This window comes from Coptis chinensis, chromosome 8 (genome assembly GCF_015680905.1).
Source record: "Coptis chinensis isolate HL-2020 chromosome 8, ASM1568090v1, whole genome shotgun sequence".
NCBI classification, from domain to species: domain Eukaryota; kingdom Viridiplantae; phylum Streptophyta; class Magnoliopsida; order Ranunculales; family Ranunculaceae; genus Coptis; species Coptis chinensis.
The window spans coordinates 19,977,866-19,997,356 of NC_141463.1; the positions used below are offsets into that span (position 1 = coordinate 19,977,866).

General features: G+C 35.8%; 2 protein-coding genes and 1 pseudogene across 2 annotated transcripts; all 3 read right to left on the reverse strand.

Moving 5' to 3' along the window:
- Positions 1-4,161: 4,161 nt before the first annotated feature.
- Positions 4,162-12,464, reverse strand: LOC147480412 (sm-like protein LSM8). Its single transcript, XM_086578650.1, has 5 exons — positions 12,356-12,464; positions 12,071-12,111; positions 11,918-11,992; positions 11,670-11,722; positions 4,162-4,210 (listed from the first exon to the last, which is right to left on the reverse strand). Exons 1-5 carry the CDS (start codon positions 12,393-12,395, stop codon positions 4,162-4,164), a joined length of 258 nt encoding a protein of 85 aa, XP_086434776.1. The 5' UTR covers positions 12,396-12,464.
- Positions 12,465-14,165: 1,701 nt separating this feature from the next.
- On the reverse strand, positions 14,166-14,912 carry LOC147480413 (uncharacterized). Its single transcript, XM_086578651.1, has one exon. It carries the CDS (start codon positions 14,910-14,912, stop codon positions 14,166-14,168), a length of 747 nt encoding a protein of 248 aa, XP_086434777.1.
- A 103-nt stretch (positions 14,913-15,015) lies between these two features.
- LOC147480414 (uncharacterized) lies at positions 15,016-16,040 on the reverse strand (annotated as a pseudogene).
- Between the last annotated feature and the right edge of the window lie 3,451 nt (positions 16,041-19,491).

A 19,491-nucleotide genomic window follows, 5' to 3' on the forward strand; every position in this document is an offset into this window, starting at 1 on the left:
GAGCAAGTGTCGATGCCCTCTTGATCTAAAACATCGTTAACAATTAACTCTACTTAAGGTTGTTCCTATGTTTATGCTATTAATATCTTCTTTCCTTTTATGTAAGCTCGGGCAGCCATTCAATGTATTACCAAGAGCAACATCAAAGAGTACTTCCTAATAGGCGCCATTCAATGAATCACCACTTAAGGCAAACACAAAAAGAATACTTCCCTAGGCAGCTCCCCTGAAGCAACCCCTTCTAAGGCAACACAAAGAATACTTCCCTAACTCTAAAGAACTATACTACTAGAAGAAAAGTAAAGAACACTAGCATGATATTAATATTGCAAAACATAAACCCTAATCTATACTTCCATCCCCCAGGTGTGGGCAATGGAACTAATAACTAAAAACATAAAAAAACTAACCTGATTGAAGAACACCATGAACCGGAAGAATCATTAAACCTTAAGCATCGGGCTCATCTCCTCCCTTGAAGGAGAAGATTAGCCTTCCATAAAGAAGGAAAAACACGAAGAACGAGAAGAAGAAGAGTCAAGGACATAAGACTAGAAAGACTAATTTATTAAGACTTCGATTAGTTAAAACCGATTTTTATTATTAATCTCTCTCTCGCCTCAAGTTAAGAGACAAGATTATAAGTGAATTGGCTATTTACATGAGGCACTTAGGTCCTCTATTTATAGGGGTTACAATGAGCTCTAGAAGCATTCCAAACCGTCATTTGTTTCCTAATACAAATAGACTTCTTCGAGTCCAACTTCGCCTTCAAAACCGAAGGAATTGGCTACGATTAATGTCGATTCATGCATTTAGGCGCACTATTCATCGTCCCAAACTTAATCAATGCGCCTCGACGCCGATCCATCGTCCCACGCCAAAAGCCTATTTTGTCTCTTCCGCTTCTATCCTTTTATCCTCTTTTCCTCTTTTACGGACTTTGGTCCAAGCAACGAATCCTTTGCCCTTGGGCTTCCAAATAGGCTTTAAAATAGGTCCAAGTCGCATCTTTAATAGCTTCAATTCATTGGCCTTCTCCATGATTATCCACGGGCTTCCCATGTGATCCTTAATGCTCCGAATTGCTCCATTTTACCCCTTTTTCTCTAACATTCTACAAAACTCTCTTTTTCACCTGTAGATCTTAAAACATAACTTACAAACATTATTAGTCCACTAAAATGGCTAAACAAGAGGCATAATCGAGGGTTAAATTGCATTTTTTGAGCACTTATCAAGTATTTAGAACATTTTGATTACGTCATTTCATTGTTGTTAGCATAGTTGCATAATCATTACTCTCACGACTTTGGTAGAATTGATCATCTTAGTTAACGCTAATTCTAAAGAACTAGGAGTGGAACGAATTCTCTACTCCACTTAGTGCAATAGCATCGAGAGTGTAGAAAAACTTTGATAACCTAGCACGTAAATAGTTTGTAGTTTTACTTACATTTGAGTTTCAACGCTTATGCGTAGGTAAAACTATCATTTTACATGTTATCAAATGGCGCCGCTGCCATCTTAGTTCCCTTTAGATTTGTTTTCGTTAGTATTGTTAGTCTTCCCAAAGTCCCATTAAACCCATCCACCCTTGTTTGATTCTAACTGTGGTTGTTTGCTTCAGAACTGAATTTTTCTTCGCAGGAATACACGGCGCACCCTGCACCCTTGGTAGGCAAAGTTGGTGTAGGAACCATTATTTCATAATACAAATTTCTAAAAACCGCGAAAACCCACCCACAACGGAATTAATGTTGTTCACAGTTTTGGATAGAAAACATACCTTTGAGAATCGGCTTAGATGTAATCTCTGAGAATCCAAGATTTATGAAATCCGAGATCAACCCCTTGGTCTTTTGTAGTATTCCTTTAGAATAGATTGGACGTTGTGTGGACAATGATCTACCAACCCCCTTCTTTCTCACAAAGCTAGATCCAATTTTGGATCTATCTTTCCTTGCCTCTTTTTCTAATCCAGGTGAATAGTGAATAGGTTAATTTCGGCTAGAGAGAAAGAGTATTCTATTTATAGGCTACAACAGGGACCATGAGGAGAAATTAGGGTTGGGCCTCCTGACGGGCTTGGGCTTCCCATGTTAGCCCAGAACACACGGCCCAAGTCCGTCAACAAATGGCTTATTCCACTAAAGGCCATTGTTGCACTACCGCCCTAATCCCAAATTACGTGTCAGCGTTTATGGGCTCCATATTATATGCTCGTTGATCTCCCCGTGTTTAAGATATCGAATGTCCGTTGATTAAGTCAAGTTACTGACAACTACATTAATCAACTTCTTATGTCTTTGAGTAGTACCACTCAACCTCATTGTCATGTCGGAATAAATCCACCTGCGGGTTTACATGACAATCTTTTTGAGCTCCTCAAGGGGACATCATCAACCCGACTTCTTGCAGGACACGGATTCCTTCTATAATCAACAGCACACCTTACATACAATGTCATTACCAAATCCATCGAGTTTGTTGATCACAAATAAATCTCACTCATTAATAATTTAAAGCAATGTACAATGCACGTAAGTGCCCGTTATTATATCTGAATTAAGAGGACAAGCATCCATAATAACATAGGCGTTTGTTCTCTTACATAGTCAGTATAAAGAGAAACAACCTCACTTGGTCCTGTTCAATACACTCAAAGTGTACTAGTGTAATCATATAGTCAAGATATTCTAATACCAGATTATACTACAACCGTACTAATGGTTTGTCCAAATCTATCTAGGTTGTGACGATTACTTGTACTTTATAAGGTACTGATGATATGATCTTCTGTGTGTTCACACCATATCATCTACAACATAAAGTATTAGACACATACATATAACTAATAACATATATAATATGCATAACATTTGCCCATATGATTCTCATTCAAAATATAAAGAATTAGAGTTAATACAAAAGCAATGCTTTTAGTATATAACCCTATCAGTTGGAGTGCACCCCGCGCCCAAATCACTGGACATCAGCTAAGGCCAGAGCGCACCCTACGCCCAAAGTGCCTGGACCTCGAGTCAGACACGAGCACACCCCGCGCCCTCCCAAGGCTTAACCAGAGCGCACCCCGTGCCCAAAGTGCCTAGACCTCGAGTCAGACACGAGCGCACCCCGCGCCCTCCCAAGGCTTAACCAGAGTGTACCCCACGCCCAAAGTGCCTGGACCTCGCGTCAGACACGAACGCACCCTGCGCCCTCCCAAGGCTATTTTAGAGCGCACCCCGCGCTCTCTTCTGAACCGCCCAATTTGCACAGGTTAGTTCAAATTTCCATTACTTCAAGTTATTTAGTGTTTCTAACTTGTTACACATACTGAGCTCGCGTATACAAGACGCTATTTATAAGCGAAGCAAGGAGGCATTCAGGTACTTCTTTCTTCCACTCCTCGCATCTCCTGTTAGAGGTTTATACTAACATATTAGGATTGTTTTGAGTATTGTCGTGTTTAGTTAAGATTGGTCTTAGCCTTGCATGAGATTAAGGTCAGGTCGAAGAAAAACGTCTAACGTAATCAATCATCAACGTCAACACACACACCTATCTAGTATACCACAAGCCTATCTAGAAATTTATAGTTAGAGTTTCGTTTGCATATTAATTGTCCTAGAATATATATATAGTAACAATTATGGCATATCAAAATGTAGATGACCAATCATGTGATTCTTATGCAAACCCTTCACCATGTCCATGCTGTGGTAGTCCTGGGATTCTCATTGCCCATCCTATCAAAAGTTTGAGCCTACTATAAGATATAATAATAATTATGAGCCTCAATTTTTATAGAGACCCATACAATCAAGAGTTTTCTAGTCATCCAAATAGTACATGGAGTCAACTAGTGTCGTATAATTCTAGTTCCGTAATGAGTGTGTACAACGAACCAAACACTTTTCCATGTACAATTTGTTCAGATCCAGACCACACCGCCCATTCATGTCCCATATTTATTCAGCCTCAACCTAACCCATCACAGTACGATATCAACCAAAGTCACTCAAACACCAATAACTATGACTATCACACACCATACCAGCCAGACCCTTCCACCATGCCAGAAATCACCCACCCATCTAGTTCGCCACCCTTCCCAGACCAAATTTCTCAAACTATGCTTCAGAACCTAACTATGCTTCAGAACATAGCCCAGTTGATTTCCATGATCTCCTCACCTAACAAAGAACTTTCAACCTTGCCAGAGATTGACACACAACTAGAATAACCTATTCCCATAACCACACCATTCGACCTAGTTAAGACCTACCCTGAATTTCATGAATCATTACCTTCCCATGACCCTCCCATTAACCATTATGTTGACTCCACACCCCACCGGATGAGGAAATTCTTAAAGACGACTCTTTTAGGACATGTGTTGGATGACCACTCCAAATTGAGAGATGCCACCGAGGAACCTCCCATTGATCCATCTGAAGATGAATGTAAGGATGACATATTAGAAGATATTTATAAAGATGTGACGGAGGAAGAATTTGATAACTATTGGCATTCTCTTAATATGGACCCTCCTGTTGAGCATGTCCAGGCCTTTGAGTTTGCTAACCGCACTCGGCTGGATGATTCCTCGACATATTCAAATGCTGCCATTGAGGATACCTATAGTGTTTTAGAGGAAGAGGGTGAGAAAATAGAGATTAACAATTTTAATCTAAGGCATGAACAAGCTAATGTACAAGAAAAAGAGGAAGTTACATCTTTAGAGCAATGTGAATCTCAATTTAGTTTGGCAGCTAAGGAAATAACAATGGAAGGAATAGATGACTTTCTTAAAGATAAAGCCACAAACCACAACCCTGTGGATTCAGCCAAGAGAGATGTAGAGTTCTTAAGAGCGTGTGAGGATCCACCAACTGATGAACCACCAACCAACCGCCATCCACCTGAGTCACAACCTCCTACAATCCAACCATCTACCCTAACTAAGCCATCTATTCACCAACCATTTAAGAGGATCCTCGACTTTGCACTAGAGCCAATTGCCTCAGAGACCCTCTATAATTTTTTTAACCCTCACGGTGAAGAGTGTTTGCCTAGCACACAATCCCATGAGTACACCATTCCTGCAGTTGAGAGCCAAGTTTTGACCGAGTGTAGTGAGAAACCTAGTTTGTCATATTTTCCCTCATCTGAGCCTCATGAAAGACATCAGGATTCACACTTCATTCCTTTCTCACCTAAAGTATCGCTAATTCATTTGGGTCATTCCAACTTTTTAACACATCTACAACATGATGGTTTGCAGATGTTCTTTGATGGGTTGTATAAGTTTTCTTTTGTTCTTCTACAGGATTGCTTCCAATTATACAACTTCATTCTGTTTGAGGGTACATTTAGTATCATGTTTTTATGGCTAGACCCCAAACTCTTTCGACTACTAGTTTATAGTTGACCATGCATCATCTATTTTGTGCTACCCCAGTTTCTTGTTTGTTTGGGAGTGTGCACAGTCTAGGGGAATCTGACTTAAAATAACCCCACATTAAGTCTAGGGGAATCTGACTTTAAAAGACCCATATAATTTTTTGTAAAATACCACCTTAATTGAGTATAGGCCACAAAAAATTTCAAACTTCAAAAAGAGTTTTCAAATTTTGTTTGGGGGTGGCGTATTTTGGTGTTTCATTTCAAATCTTTTTGTCACCCTTTGCCTGTCATGTTTACTCCAGTAGAATTTGTGTTAGTTAGTACGTAACAGTTTTATTGTGCTTCTTGTTATCATATTATTTTTATAATATTTCTGTTACAGGTCATGCTAATTTTTACCACATTTCTATGGTAAATTATTTTCTTATATCTTTACACTTTGAGGACAAAGCGTTCGATTGTTTGGGGGTGGGATAGAAACATTTGCAAAAATTAGGCACTTTTAGGATGTAAATTACGCACTTTTATTTATAAAATATTAAAAATTGTAAAAATTAGTTAGTTACATTATTTAATTGTGCTATTGAATTGTTTCATGAACCCCCTTCTCCCAAATTGTTTGGGGGTGGTATAGAAACACAATGTAAATGTTTAAGCACATATTACGTTGTATATTACGTATTATTTATCTTATAAAAATTAGAAAATTCAAAAATATAAATAAAAAGTTATGTTATACACTTAGGAATATTGGTATTGTTTCTTTCTCTATGGTCTTAATAATCTAGAAGTTTCACATAGCTTTTGCATTAAAATAGTTTTTAGAAACTTAGGTTAATATGTAGATAATAATATTTGCAACTATCTATAAATATATTACATGAGTATCTATGATTGTTTGGCAATAAGTTTCTGAAATCTAGGCTAGAGTACTTATTCTACAAATACTGTGAGAATATAGCCTAAAGTCTTATATGAGTGAAACGTTTGAGAAATGACACAAGGGAGAAGTAAAATTCGGATAGAGAAATCACACGTCCACTTGCTTGATCACTATACCATATCCTAAGCGAGAATTTAGGCCCTCTTTGGATCGATATAGCCAGAAATTCAAACCTTATGAAATTATGTTCCGCTAGTCGCCACTTTGAGCCTTTCTTTAGCCTTTCATAAACTACAATTTCTTTAACCTTTTACAAAAAAAAAAAAAAAAAAATCAACGTACCCATTCTTTGAATGAGTCTGAGAATAGAGATGAAGAATAGAAAAGAGAAAGACCTTTGAAATCAAGAATTTGTTAGTCGCTTCAAATAAGAAAAGAAAGTTTTCATCTAAATAAAAAATATATATATAAAAATAAAAGAAAATAAAGAGTTAGAACTCCAAAAAGAATCAAAATAGTCAAAAGCCAAAGAAAAAGAAAAATATGGCTAAGGATGGAAACAAAAGTAAAGAACAAAGTTTTCTCTAGTTACATAATATGAAGACTCTATTATCTCAGACTTGTCCTTTTTGAATATCCATTTCTTTCCTTCTTAAACCATCTCCTAATCCCCGCAACACCTAATAAAGACCTCTAGCTCAATTAGGAATAGGTTAGTGTGATAGTAAGTGGCAGATGTGTTTGATCAACTCCAGCTTCCTTGTGTGTCATTGAGATTGTAAGGTAAAGTGTGCCCACTGCACACTGGAGTAGTGAAACTTGAGCGAGAAAAATCAGAGTGGTTTTTGTCTTGACATTTATGTGAGGACCTACTTAAGGACGTTATTCCAAGTTTTCAGAAATGGACCTGTTAGTGCATTTCATAGTATTGTTCATTATACATATGTTTATTTGTAGATGATTGATTATTATGCATATATTAGCTTAGGTTTCGACTTGACTATTCTGTGTTCATTGCTAGTGAGACGTATAGATATTTTGAGAATAAATAAGGAAACAATAGTTGCATTTCTTATTCATTGTAGTATAGATGAAGTTTGTGAGTACCTTTACTGAAAAACTCTCACGAGACTATAACTCGTCCACTAGGGAATTCCTAGTGGTTTAAGGCCTTGTTGCATATGGTCAATGCAATCACACTCGGCGAAACGAGACTAGTTATAACTCCATTTTTGGTCACTTATTCTAATTTCTCATATTTGCTTGAGGACAAGCAAAATACTGTTTGGGGGTGGTTTGATAAGAGCCCAAAACTGTAGTTTTAACCCCTTAACAATATTGTTGTTAGACCAATTATGTGATTAATAATATAGGTTTATCACTAATTACATGCTTTTGAGTATTTCAGGCTTCGGAGTTGAATAAAGGTAAATTCGTTACTAATTAGGCGCTAAAAGGAGCTAAAGGTGATTGCTATGAAAGTTCTATGAAGAAAATCCAAGTTTCATAGAGAAAAAGCCCTTAAAAAGCCCAAGTCAAAGCTGTTAAGTGAAAGTCAAACCAGATTAGAAAGTTGAAGAAAAGTCAACAGAAATTCAAAAGGTCATATCTTTGGGATCAGACCTCAGATTTGGGCCCATTTTATATCAAAATGACTAGCTCAAAAATCTCTTTCCAACGGTCTAGAGCTTGACTCAATCAAAGCAATATAAGTTAGTGAAAATGCGCACTACAGTAACACGACCAAAATAGGAAGTCTTTGATTCAACAAATTGGGTTTTGGGCTCAATTTTTCGGCCTAAAACATGGCCCCTCAGCCCATGCACGAATTTGTGGATCTAGCGCTTCTATATCAAGAGACAAAAGCTTAGCTCTTGAGCTATCTAGAAAAAACCTAGTTCCAGTTCATAAAAATTTAGTTTTGTAATATAGAATTAGTTTTAATTCATTAAATTAGTTTTTATAGATTAATCTAGTTAGTTGTCAATTTTATTAGTTGTTAGAACAAGAATGGAAATTATTTATAAGCTATACCTAGATTAGAAAATAAATTAGTTTAGACTCCATTAATTAGATTTATACCTTGTTTTTAATTCAGTTTTGAATCAGTATTGTTATTTATTCATTAGATCAATAAAGTTAGTTAGTTATTCATAAATCTAGTTTCATTCCATTATATCATTTTAGTTTCAATTCATAGATTTAATTATTAATCAGTACTAGTTCAATTCAATCTTGCATGATTAGATTTCCCTTTTAGTTCAAATAAGTAAAATTATAATCTTTATATCATGTCTTGTTTTAACTCATATAGAAATGATAGTTTTATGAATCAAGGCTAAACCTCCATTAGAGGGGTTTGAGGAAGCCTTGATGAAAACTTAATTGTGTAGTGTAAAAATAGTTGTAAGATTCTATTCCACTCTAGAAGGTAGTTGATTCGCCATGAGAATGGGTTGAACTTCCTCACATGCTAGTCATTATTTGGTAAAGATTGCCATGAATGATTAGGAATTAGAACGACCAATTCTTATCATAAGAATGGAAGAATTAGATTACAACAATTTATGCTAGTTTATTAAGTTGAATTCAAGGTGGAATCAAATTCCCCTAATTCTTTATCTAGATTCAAACCTTAGAATTTGAATTGCCATCGTAATATTTAGAACATTTTGATTATGTCAATTCATCGTTGTTAGCATAGTTGCATAATCATTACTCTTACGACTTTGGTAGAACCGATAATCTTAGTTAACGCTAATTCTAAAGAACTAGGAGTGGAACGAATTCTCTACTCCACTTAGAGCAATAGCATCGAAAGTGTAGAAAAACTTTGATAACCTAGCACGTAAATAGTTTGTAGTTTTACTTACATTTGAGTTTCATCGCTTACGCATAGGTAAAACTATCATTTTACATGTTATCAAGGTTGCACAAATATTCATGGCACTAGAAACCAAGTTAAAGAACAAAGCAACATGGGTAATGTTTTTAGCAACAACAACCAATGCAAATTGAAGTTGATGGGCAAAGTAATGAACATAAAAAGCAGATCCGTTTTCTTTCATGATGAAGGCTTTAAGACCGTTGAACTGACCTTGCATATTACTAGCTTCGTCACAACCTTGACCACGCAATCTTGATATACATAATCCTTGTTTGCTGAAAAGTGAATCAAGAGCTACTTTTAGTGATAAGGCACTAGTATCTTCAACGTGCACAATGCCAAGAAAACGTTCAACCAAACATCCATCTTTCTTTACAAAGCGCAAAACAACAGCCATTTGCTCTTTAATTGATATGTTCGAGATTCATCAACCAAAACTGAGAAAAAAGAATCTCCAAGCTCTTTAAGGATGGCGTTTGTAGTTTCTACTGCAGCTGAATTGACAATATCTCTCTGAATATCAGGCGAAGTCAAACAGAGATTCCCAGGAGAATTTCTTATCGCATCCTTAATGACATCATTGTGATTCTCTGCAAATTTCAACATCCCTAGAAAGTTCCCTGGATTACTTGAGGTAGGGGATTCATCATGACCTCTGTAGGCTAATCCTTGTCGTGAAAGAAATCGAGAAGAATCAACCACTATTTGCAAATGAATTCTGTATGCATTTCGAACCTTGTCTGACTGTCTAGATAAAAGAGTTCGAACTTATTGCTTCTGATTTAGTAAAGCTTGCCCTTGCCTATATGCATGATTGTGAGCACTATTAGGCCCCCCAACATGACTTTGTAATGCGACCTTTCTATTTTTCCAATTTTTAAATCCTCTAACTACAAAGGAATCTCCCCCTCCTTGCTCCCCGTGGTCCGGTCGAAAAAGATAACAATGTGAGCAAAAAATAGAATCATCATGTATGCTATACTCTAACCAATCACCACCTCATTGAACCAGGAAGCATTGAATTTTCGTAGTTTATTGTATATAGGTGTTAATGGAAACTTGTGCTCACGGGGCTGAAAAGGACCCTTTAGTAGATATGATCGATGAACAAACTCTTGCTCATTAGGAGGATAATCTGAAATTCGACGATGTAACCCCGGATCGGCAGGAAGATTTGTATGATCATTCTCCACACGGTTTCGCTTTAGTATAGGTTGCACTTGATTAGGGGGAGTATCTTCTACTACTACAACCACAGGTGATTGATCAAGAATAGGCTTCCTTATGAGGAATTTCTCCATATCTACACAAAAATCAATTACATATCACTACAACAAAAATTATTTATTCCTTAAAGGCTAACCGAATATAGACGAAATGTGTATGTTATCAATCAATTAGAAAGGTGGAAACATGTTTTTCAACAAATATCCACAGAATCGTATTATTTGTTCATAAGAAAATAATAAAACATAAGTAAGAAATGAAAAATACAGAACATACAGAAGTGAAAATTAGTTGGTTATGACTTCTGAAATTCTGAGTACAATAATGGATTGATGGTTAATTAGTATTGGTTGATAACGAGAAGTTCTGAGTTCTGAGACAGAGAGAGAAAGAGTGATCAAGAGAGAGGTGTTGTTATTTGACCCAAACATGCAATTTAAGACTGGACCCTCGCTAGAAAGAAGGTATCTCCCCAAAACTGGAATTACTAAACAACAACCATGGACCCCAACTGATTTGGAGGGAATCGAAACTGATTTGGAGAGAATTGAAACTGATTTGGAGGGAATCGAAACTGAGAGAGAAGGAGAGACTCGAGAGAGAGATGTGTATTTGTGGGCTTGTGGTCGAGTTGCTCAAATAACAACACTAGTAATTTTTTTTTAGTCCAAAGTTGAGGGGAGGGGGGCAGGCCGTACCTGGTCCATTAATAGATCCGCCACTGATCACAACCCAAATCTCATAACTCCAACACCAATAACATTATCATTTTTAAGTAAACCCAATGATACTCAATTTCAATCTCCAAATACTTAATTTTTCTAATTGTATCAAAAGGGAAAATAATGAGTAGAAGGGTTCACAATATAGTTTGAATAGTTTACCATATAGGTATCATTTCCAATTCTTTATATTTGGATTATAATTTTGTATAGATATATGGTAGTAATGTAAGAAAAAAAATGTAGTAGGAGAGTGACCGAGAAAAAAAATAATAGAGGCAGTTTTAGAATTAAGTAAAACTTCAATCAGAATGAGTATTTATAAATCTAATAATTTAAACAATAGGAGTCTAAATAACCCCTTTTTTAATTAAAAACCAACGAAAAAACTTTTGCCTTTGTCGTGCGAAATTGGTGGCAAGAAACAATTTACGGTGTTAAAATAACATGCAATCATGATATAAACTATTTACTTACTCACTGTTACACATGAGTGACATATAATTGTACAATTACACTGTTATCACTGGACATTTACATGTTATCACCCCTTATGATGTACAATCCTAATACAAGTTGTCGGACACCTTCCTGTACATAAGAAAGAACAGACAAAACTGTGAGCTACCAAGAACAATGGAAGACCTTGTCGACTCAAACACAAGTCAGCCACCGGGCACTCAAGAAACTAACAGGGTAATGAATGACTTCTGATGAAGCCATTAAACAAAAGACCCAATCTGTAACTCATTGAAGTATGAAACTTTATAAAGGAACTGGACGAACCTTTGTGGAGTAAACACGTTCATGAGACTCATCAAGAATAATGTTTGTTGCTTGGTCAATACCTTTCACCACTCCCTGCATGCAGACAACACTAGTAAAGCACTATCACAAGTCTTTTTATACAAAGCCTAACTCCAGCTTAGTTTTACTTACCACTATATTGCGCCCATCATTTGTTATAATGGAAATTTGTTCTGCACACAAAAAAATAGGAAATTAAAAACAATGGTTAAGTGCATGTGTACATAAGCATGTCCAAGTAGTTTGTGTCAAAAGAACCATTAATATAATAAAGCATCAGTGGGATTTTATAACTGAAATCATGTATAGCGACCAATCCTATTCAATTAATACAATCATGGAAATCTATCACTAACCACACAAATAAAGAAGATACTCCAATCAAGAAATGAATACAAAAGGTGGGAGTTTACTTACGATCTACCAAAGACTCAAGTCCAGGGCCACCACTTGTCATTGGGAACTTAGGTATATAGAGACAAGAGTTGTTTACAATGATGGCTGTCGCACCTTAACAAATTTCACTACAGGAAAAATTAAGTCGAATGTTAAGGGGGTTGCAAATATAAAACCTCTCCACAATAGAAGCAAATAATTCTATGACTTTACCAAAACACCATCAATAAAACAGTCAAAACTCAAAACCATTATAACTAAAGGAAAATGCTCATGCCGTCAAAAGACTATTAAAGTTACAGAACTAGAAACACATAATAAAAAAAGTCCCAAAGGGAAAATACAGCCTCTGAACATTTAGTATCAATGTATCATCAACCAGAAGTTTCTATAATCTTTACTTTTTTCATCTTATATTTTTTATCGAGTCAAGTCAAACATCATATCCTATTATGTATTAACGGTGCTAAAACTTTTAATCAGCAAATGTATCTATTTTAAAAGAAGAATAAAATATTAGTAAACCCTAATTTAACCTAATCCAACCTTCAGTTAAATTCATTTCAATAATACACAAGAAAGTAAGATTCAGATTAATCAACAACCCAAACACGAAAATGGAAAACTATGGAAAAGGCGAGAAAACAACATTCCACGAGAGTTGACTTACTTAACAAAAGTCAAAATATATATATTTGAGAAAATAAAAATAAAACCCTAAACAAAATTATACAAAATTTAAAGTATCGAAAACAACTGAAACATGAAAAAGAAACGAAATTTCAAATTGAGTTACAGTGAGTGACTTACCTGTTAATCACACGAACCAAAAAGTAAATAGCGAACGATCGAGCAAGGAGCCAAGTTACAATGTAGAGAAAAGGAAAAGAAGATGAATTTGTGTAGTGTAGGGCCTTGGGTTTAAAACCCGTTGGGGTTTTGGGAGGGTGCTTGAAATTACAAACATATCCCTAGTGAAGATGGACGTTGGACCTTTTCAGTTTGGGGCTTTCTATGTGACAGATCGATCCCCATTTACAATTTGGACTAACATACGATTGAATTGGGCCCATAATTTCATAGCAATATATCTAGTTCCAGTTTTATTTATTTTTCATTTATTTGCAATCTAGTTTTTTAAGAGTTAAATAGACAAAACCCCCCAAATTATATACCAGTTTAGACTAAACCTCCTATTGTTTAAATCATTAGACTTAAACACCCAAAATGGTTAGACATTTCAATTATTTTCAAGATTACCCTTATTTGACCCTTCCATCTTCTTCCCCAGTCACTCGTTCTCCCTAATGGCCCAACCTCAACTTGACTCCACAAAACAATCACAACCAGTGGCGGAGCCAGGAAATTCATCCAGGTAGGGCACCACATAATGACTACTAAATAATACTTCAAAAAAAAAAACAACAACAACAAACAACAACAACAACAACAATCGACAAGATTAGAAGAATGAGCATAGATTGTTTATTTAGTAATAATATAAACGCAAAAAATATCAATTCACATACCTCCAATAACATAATAATTTTCACAATTACCCTCGGCGAGTAGAAGGATGCCTTGAAGCTGAACGACCCATCTTTTGGAAGCGTTGAAGGATTGCTTCATCATCAACACAATCAAAAATGTCTTTTTCGATGTATGTAACCAAACAATCATTCAGCCAACCATCTCCCATTCGGTTGCGCAATCGGTTTTTTATGATGTGCATAGCAGAAAATGCTCTCTCCACAGTAGCAGTAGCAACAGGCAAGATTAATGACAATGTCATCATCAAAAACACTAATAGATAGACAATACTTTTCTTTGTCTATACCATCTTCCTAACAAAATCACTAACTCCATTTAATTCTGAAAATCCATAACTAGAGCGCACATTGATAATATAGTTATCTAGCTGATCATGAAGTATCATAAGAGTTTCAGGGGGAAAATCACTTGGATAAAATTCAACAAGACGTATCAAACCTTTCTTATCAAATGCAACAAACAAATTACTTGGATTAAAGCATGCTACACAAAGAAGCAGTTCTGTATTCACTTTATCAAACCGACTGTTTAACTCAAGAAGCTGCCAGTCTATACATTTGTAGAATAAACCCACGCGATAATAATGAAGGTTTGTTGTCTCTTCAGCATTACGTCGAGATTGCCCTCTTGCTACAAACTTGTCTTCCATGTTAAGGATGGTGATGATATTCTTAATGCAAAAAGAAGATACCGCGGTTATAAGAAGATCCCATCCATCATCTCTCATAGTTTGCAATCGTTGTTTGGACACTTTAACAAGTGTCATTGCATTGACAATGTCTTGATCACTTCTTTGCAATGCTTTTGACAAATCATTAGTAATTCCAAGAATCTTTTTAATCAAATATAATAAGAAAATGAAATCAAAAGATTGCAATGATACCAGTAAAGCCAATGATTCTCCTCTTTGTTTTGGATTTAGACCATCTTCCACCACGCGCTCAAGAACTTCAATAACGTACTGAAGGAAAAAGGACAAGAAAGCGGACATGAGTAGCATAATACGACCACCAACGTGTGTATCCATGTCGTTTCAAACTAATATCTTGATTGAGACCCTATCGAGTAGGAAGTTCACCATTTTCTACTGCTTCAAGAACTTTTGTATTGTAGCTATCCATAAGAATTTCTCAACATTTGCACGAGGCTGCACAAGTATTCATGGCACTAGAAACTAAGTTAAAGAGCAAAGCAACATAGGTAATGTTTTTAGCAACAATAACCAATGCCAACTGAAGTTGATGGGCAAAGCAATGAACATAAAAAGCAGATCCGTTTTCCTTCATGGTGAGGGCTTTAAGACTGTTAAACTGACCTTGCATATTACTAGCTCCGTCATAACCTTGACCACGCAATCTTGTTATACATAATCCTTGTTTGCTGAAAAGTGAATCAAGAGCTACTTTGAGTGATAAAGCACTAGTTTCTTCAACGTGCACAATGCCAAGAAAACGTTCAACCAAACATCCATCTTTCTTTACAAAGCGCAAAACAACAGCCATTTGATATGTCTCGAGATTCATCAACCAAAACTGAGAAAAAAGAATCTCCAAGATCTTTAAGGATGGCATTTATAGTTTCTACTGCTGCTGAATTGACAATATCTCTCTGAATATCAGGCGAAGTCAAATAAAGATTCCCAGGAGAATTTCTTATCGCATCCTTAATAACATCATTGTGATTCTCTGCAAATTTCAACATCCCTAGAAAGTTCCCTGGATTACTTGAGGTAAGGGATTCATCATGACCTGTGAAGGCTAATCCTTGTCGTAAAAGAAATCGAGAACAATCAACCACTGTTTGCAAATGAATTTTGTATGCACTACGAACCTTGTCTGACTGTCTAGATAAAAGAGTTCGAACCTGTTGCTTCTGATTTAGTAAAGCTTGCCCTTGCCTATATGCATGATTGTGGGCACTATTAGGCCCCCCAACATGACTCTGTAATGCGACCTTTCTGTTTTTCCAATTTTTAAATCCTCTAACTACAAAGGAATCTCCCCCTCCTTGCTCCCCGTGGTCCGGTCGAAAAATATAACAATGTAAGCAAAAAAATAGCATCATCATGTATGCTATACTCTAACCAATCACCACCATCATTGAACCAGGAAGCAATGAATCTTTGTAGTTTATTGTATATAGGTGTTAATGGAAACTTGTGCTCACGGGGCTGAAAAGGCCCTTTAGTAGATATGATCGACGAACAAACTCTTGCTCATTAAGAGGATAATCTAAAATTCGAGGATGTAACCCCAGATCAGCAGGAAGATTTGTATGATCATTCTCCACACGGTTTCGCTTTAGCGTAGGTTGCACTTGATTAGTGGGAGTATCTTCTACTACCGCAACCACAAGTGATTGATCAAGAATAGGCTTTCTTATGAGGAATTTCTCCATATCTACACAAAAATCAATTACATATCACTACAACAAAAATTATTTATTCCTTAAAGGCTAACCGAATATAGGCGAAACGTGTATGTTATCAATCAATTAGAAAGGTGGAAACATGTTTTTCAACAAATATCCACAGAATAGTATTATTTGTCAATAAGAAAATAATAAAACATAAATAAGATATGAAAAATACATAACATACCGAAGTGAAAATTAGTTGGTTCTGACTCATGAAATTCTGAGTGCAATAATGGATTGATGGTTAATTAATATTGGTTGGTAATGAGAAGTTCTGAGTTCTGAGACAGAGAGAGAAGGAGAGATCGAGATAGAGGTGTTGTTATTTTACCCAAACCTGCAATTGAAGACTGGACCCTCACTAGAAAGAAGGTATCTCCCTAAAACTAGAATTACTAAATAACAACCATGGACCCCAACTGATTTGGAGGGAATCAAAATTGATTTGGAAAGAATTGAAACTGATTTGGAGGGAATCGAAACTGAGAGAGAAGGAGAGACTCGAGAGAGAGATGTGTATTTGTGGGCTTGTGGCCGGGTTGCTCAAATAACAGCACTACTAATTTTTTTTGGGTCCAAAGTTGAGGGGGGGCACAGGCCCTACCTGGTCCATTAATAGATCTGCCACTGATCACAACCCAAATCTCATAACTCCAACACCAATAACATTATCATTTTTAAGTAAACCCAATGCTACTAAATTTCAATCTCCAAATACTCAATTTTTCTAATTGTATCAAAAGGGAAAATAATGAGTAGAAGGGTTCACAATAGGTTAAAATAACATGCAATCATGATATAATCTATTTATTTACTCATTGTTACACGTGAGTGACGTATAATTGTACAATTACACTGTTATCACTGGACATTTAGATGTTATCGCCCCCTTATGATGTGCAATCCTAATACAAGTTGTTGGACGCCTTCCTGTACATAAGAAAGAATAGACAAAACTGTGAGCTACCAAGAACAATGGAAGACCTTGTCGACTCAAACACAAGTCAGCCAGTCAGGCACTCAAGAAACTAACAGGGTAATGAATGACTTCTGATGAAGCCATTAAACAAAAGACCCAATCTGTAACTCATTGAAGTATGAAACTTTCTAAAGGAACTGGACGAACCTTTGTGGAGTAAACACGTTCATGAGACTCATCAAGAATACTATTTGTTGCTTGGTCAAAACCTTTCATCACTCCCTGCATACAGACGACACTAGTAAAGCACTATCACAAGTCTTTTTATACAAAGCCTAACTCCAGCTTAGTTTTACTTACCACTATATTGCGCCCATCATTTGTTATAATGGAAATTTGTCTGCACAAAAAAAAACAGGAAGTTAAAAACGATGGTTGTGTGCATGTGTACATAAGCATGTCCAAGTAGTTTGTGTCAAAAGAACCATTAATAGAATAAAGCATCAGTGGGATTTTATAATTGAAATCATGTATAGCAACCAATACTGTTCAATTAATACAATCATGGAAATCTATCACTAAACGCACATATAAAGAAGATACTCCACTCAAGCAATGAATAGGAAAGATGGGAGTTTACTTATGATCTACCAAAGACTCAAGTCCAGGGCCACCACTTGTCATTGGGAACTCAGGTATACAGAGACAAGAGTTGTTCACAACGATGGCTGTCACACCTTAACAAATTTCACTGCAGAAAAAATTAAGTCGAATGTTAAGGGGGTTGCAAATATAAAACCTCTCCACAATAGAAGCAAATAAGTCTATGACTTTACCAAAACACCATCAATAAAACAGTCAAAACTCAAAACCATTATAACTAAAGGAAAATGCTCATGCTATCAAAAGACTATTAAAGTTACAGAACTAGAAACACATAATAAAAAAGTCCCAAAGGGAAAATACATCCTTTGAACATTTAGTATCAATGTATCATCAACCAGAAGTTTCTATATTCTTGACTTTTTTCATCTTTTATTTTTTATCGAGTCGAGTCAAACATCATATACTATTATGTATTAACGGTGCTAAAACTTTTAATCAGCAAATGTATCTATTTTAAGAGAAGAAGAAAATATTAGTAAACCCTAATTTAACCTAATCCAACCTTTAGTTAAATTCATTTCAATAATACACAAGAAAGTAAGATTCAGATTAATCAACAAGCCGAACACGGAAATGGAAAACTATGGAAAAGGCGAGAAAACAACATTCCACGAGAGTTGACTTACTTAACAAAAGTCAAAATAGATATATTTGAGAAAATAAACATAAAACCCTAAACAAAATTATACAAAATTTAAAGTATCGAAAACAACAGAAACATGAAAAAGAAACGAAATTTCAAATTGAGTTACAGTGAGTGACTTACCTATTAATCACACAAACTAAAAAGTAAATAGCGAACAATCGAGCAAGGAGCCAAGTTACAATGTAGAGAAAAGGAAAAGAAGATGGATTTGTGTAGTGTAGGGCCTTGGGTTTAAAACCCGCTGGGGTTTTGGGAGGGTGCTTGAAATTACAAACATATCCCTAGTGATGATGGGCGTTGGACCTTTTCAGTTTGGAGCTTTCTATGTGACAGATCGAGGCCCATTTATAATTTGGACTAATGTACAATTGAATTGGGCCCATAATTTCATAGCAATATATCTAGTTCCAGTTTTATTTATTTTTCATTTATTTGCAATCTTGTTTCTTAAGAGTTAATTAGACAAAACCTCCCCAAATTATATACCAGTTTAGACTAAACTCCTATTGTTTAAATCATTAGACTTAAACACCCAAAATGGTTAAACATTTCAATTATTTTCAAGATTGCCCTTATATGACCCTTCCATCTTCTTCCCCAATCACTCGTCCTCCCTAATGGCCCAACCTCAACTTGACTCCACAAAACAAAACAGTCACAACCAGTGGCGGAGCCAGGAAATTCATCCAGGTAGGGCACCACATAATGACTACTAAATAATACTTCGTTAAAAAAAAAAAAAAAAAAAAAAAAAAAATCATTCAACAAGTTTAGAAGAATGAGCATAGATTGTTTATTTAGTAATAATAACGCAAAAAATATAAATTCACATACCTCCAATAACATAATAATTTTCACAATGTTATTTCCATACAACTAATCTAACAATCTTAAGGAAAGATTTCGCCTCTTCCAGTGTTGCAGAAAGGCAACAGTGACGTCTTCCTCACAGGATTCAAT

Bases quoted from the DNA above. Each gene is read 5' to 3' on its own strand.
- LOC147480412 (XM_086578650.1), bottom strand. From the start codon at position 12,395: ATGACAAGTGGTGGCCCTGGACTTGAGTCTTTGGTAGATC. The intron at 11,993-12,070 runs GTAAGTAAAACT...GTCTGCATGCAG, and splicing joins ATGATGGGCGCAATATAGTG to GGAGTGGTGAAAGGTATTGA. The intron at 4,211-11,669 runs GTAAATGTCCAG...CAAGGTTGAAAG, and splicing joins ATCATAAGGGGTGATAACAT to TTCTTTGTTAGGTGAGGAGA.
- LOC147480413 (XM_086578651.1), bottom strand. From the start codon at position 14,912: ATGGATACACACGTTGGTGGTCGTATTATGCTACTCATGTCCGCTTTC.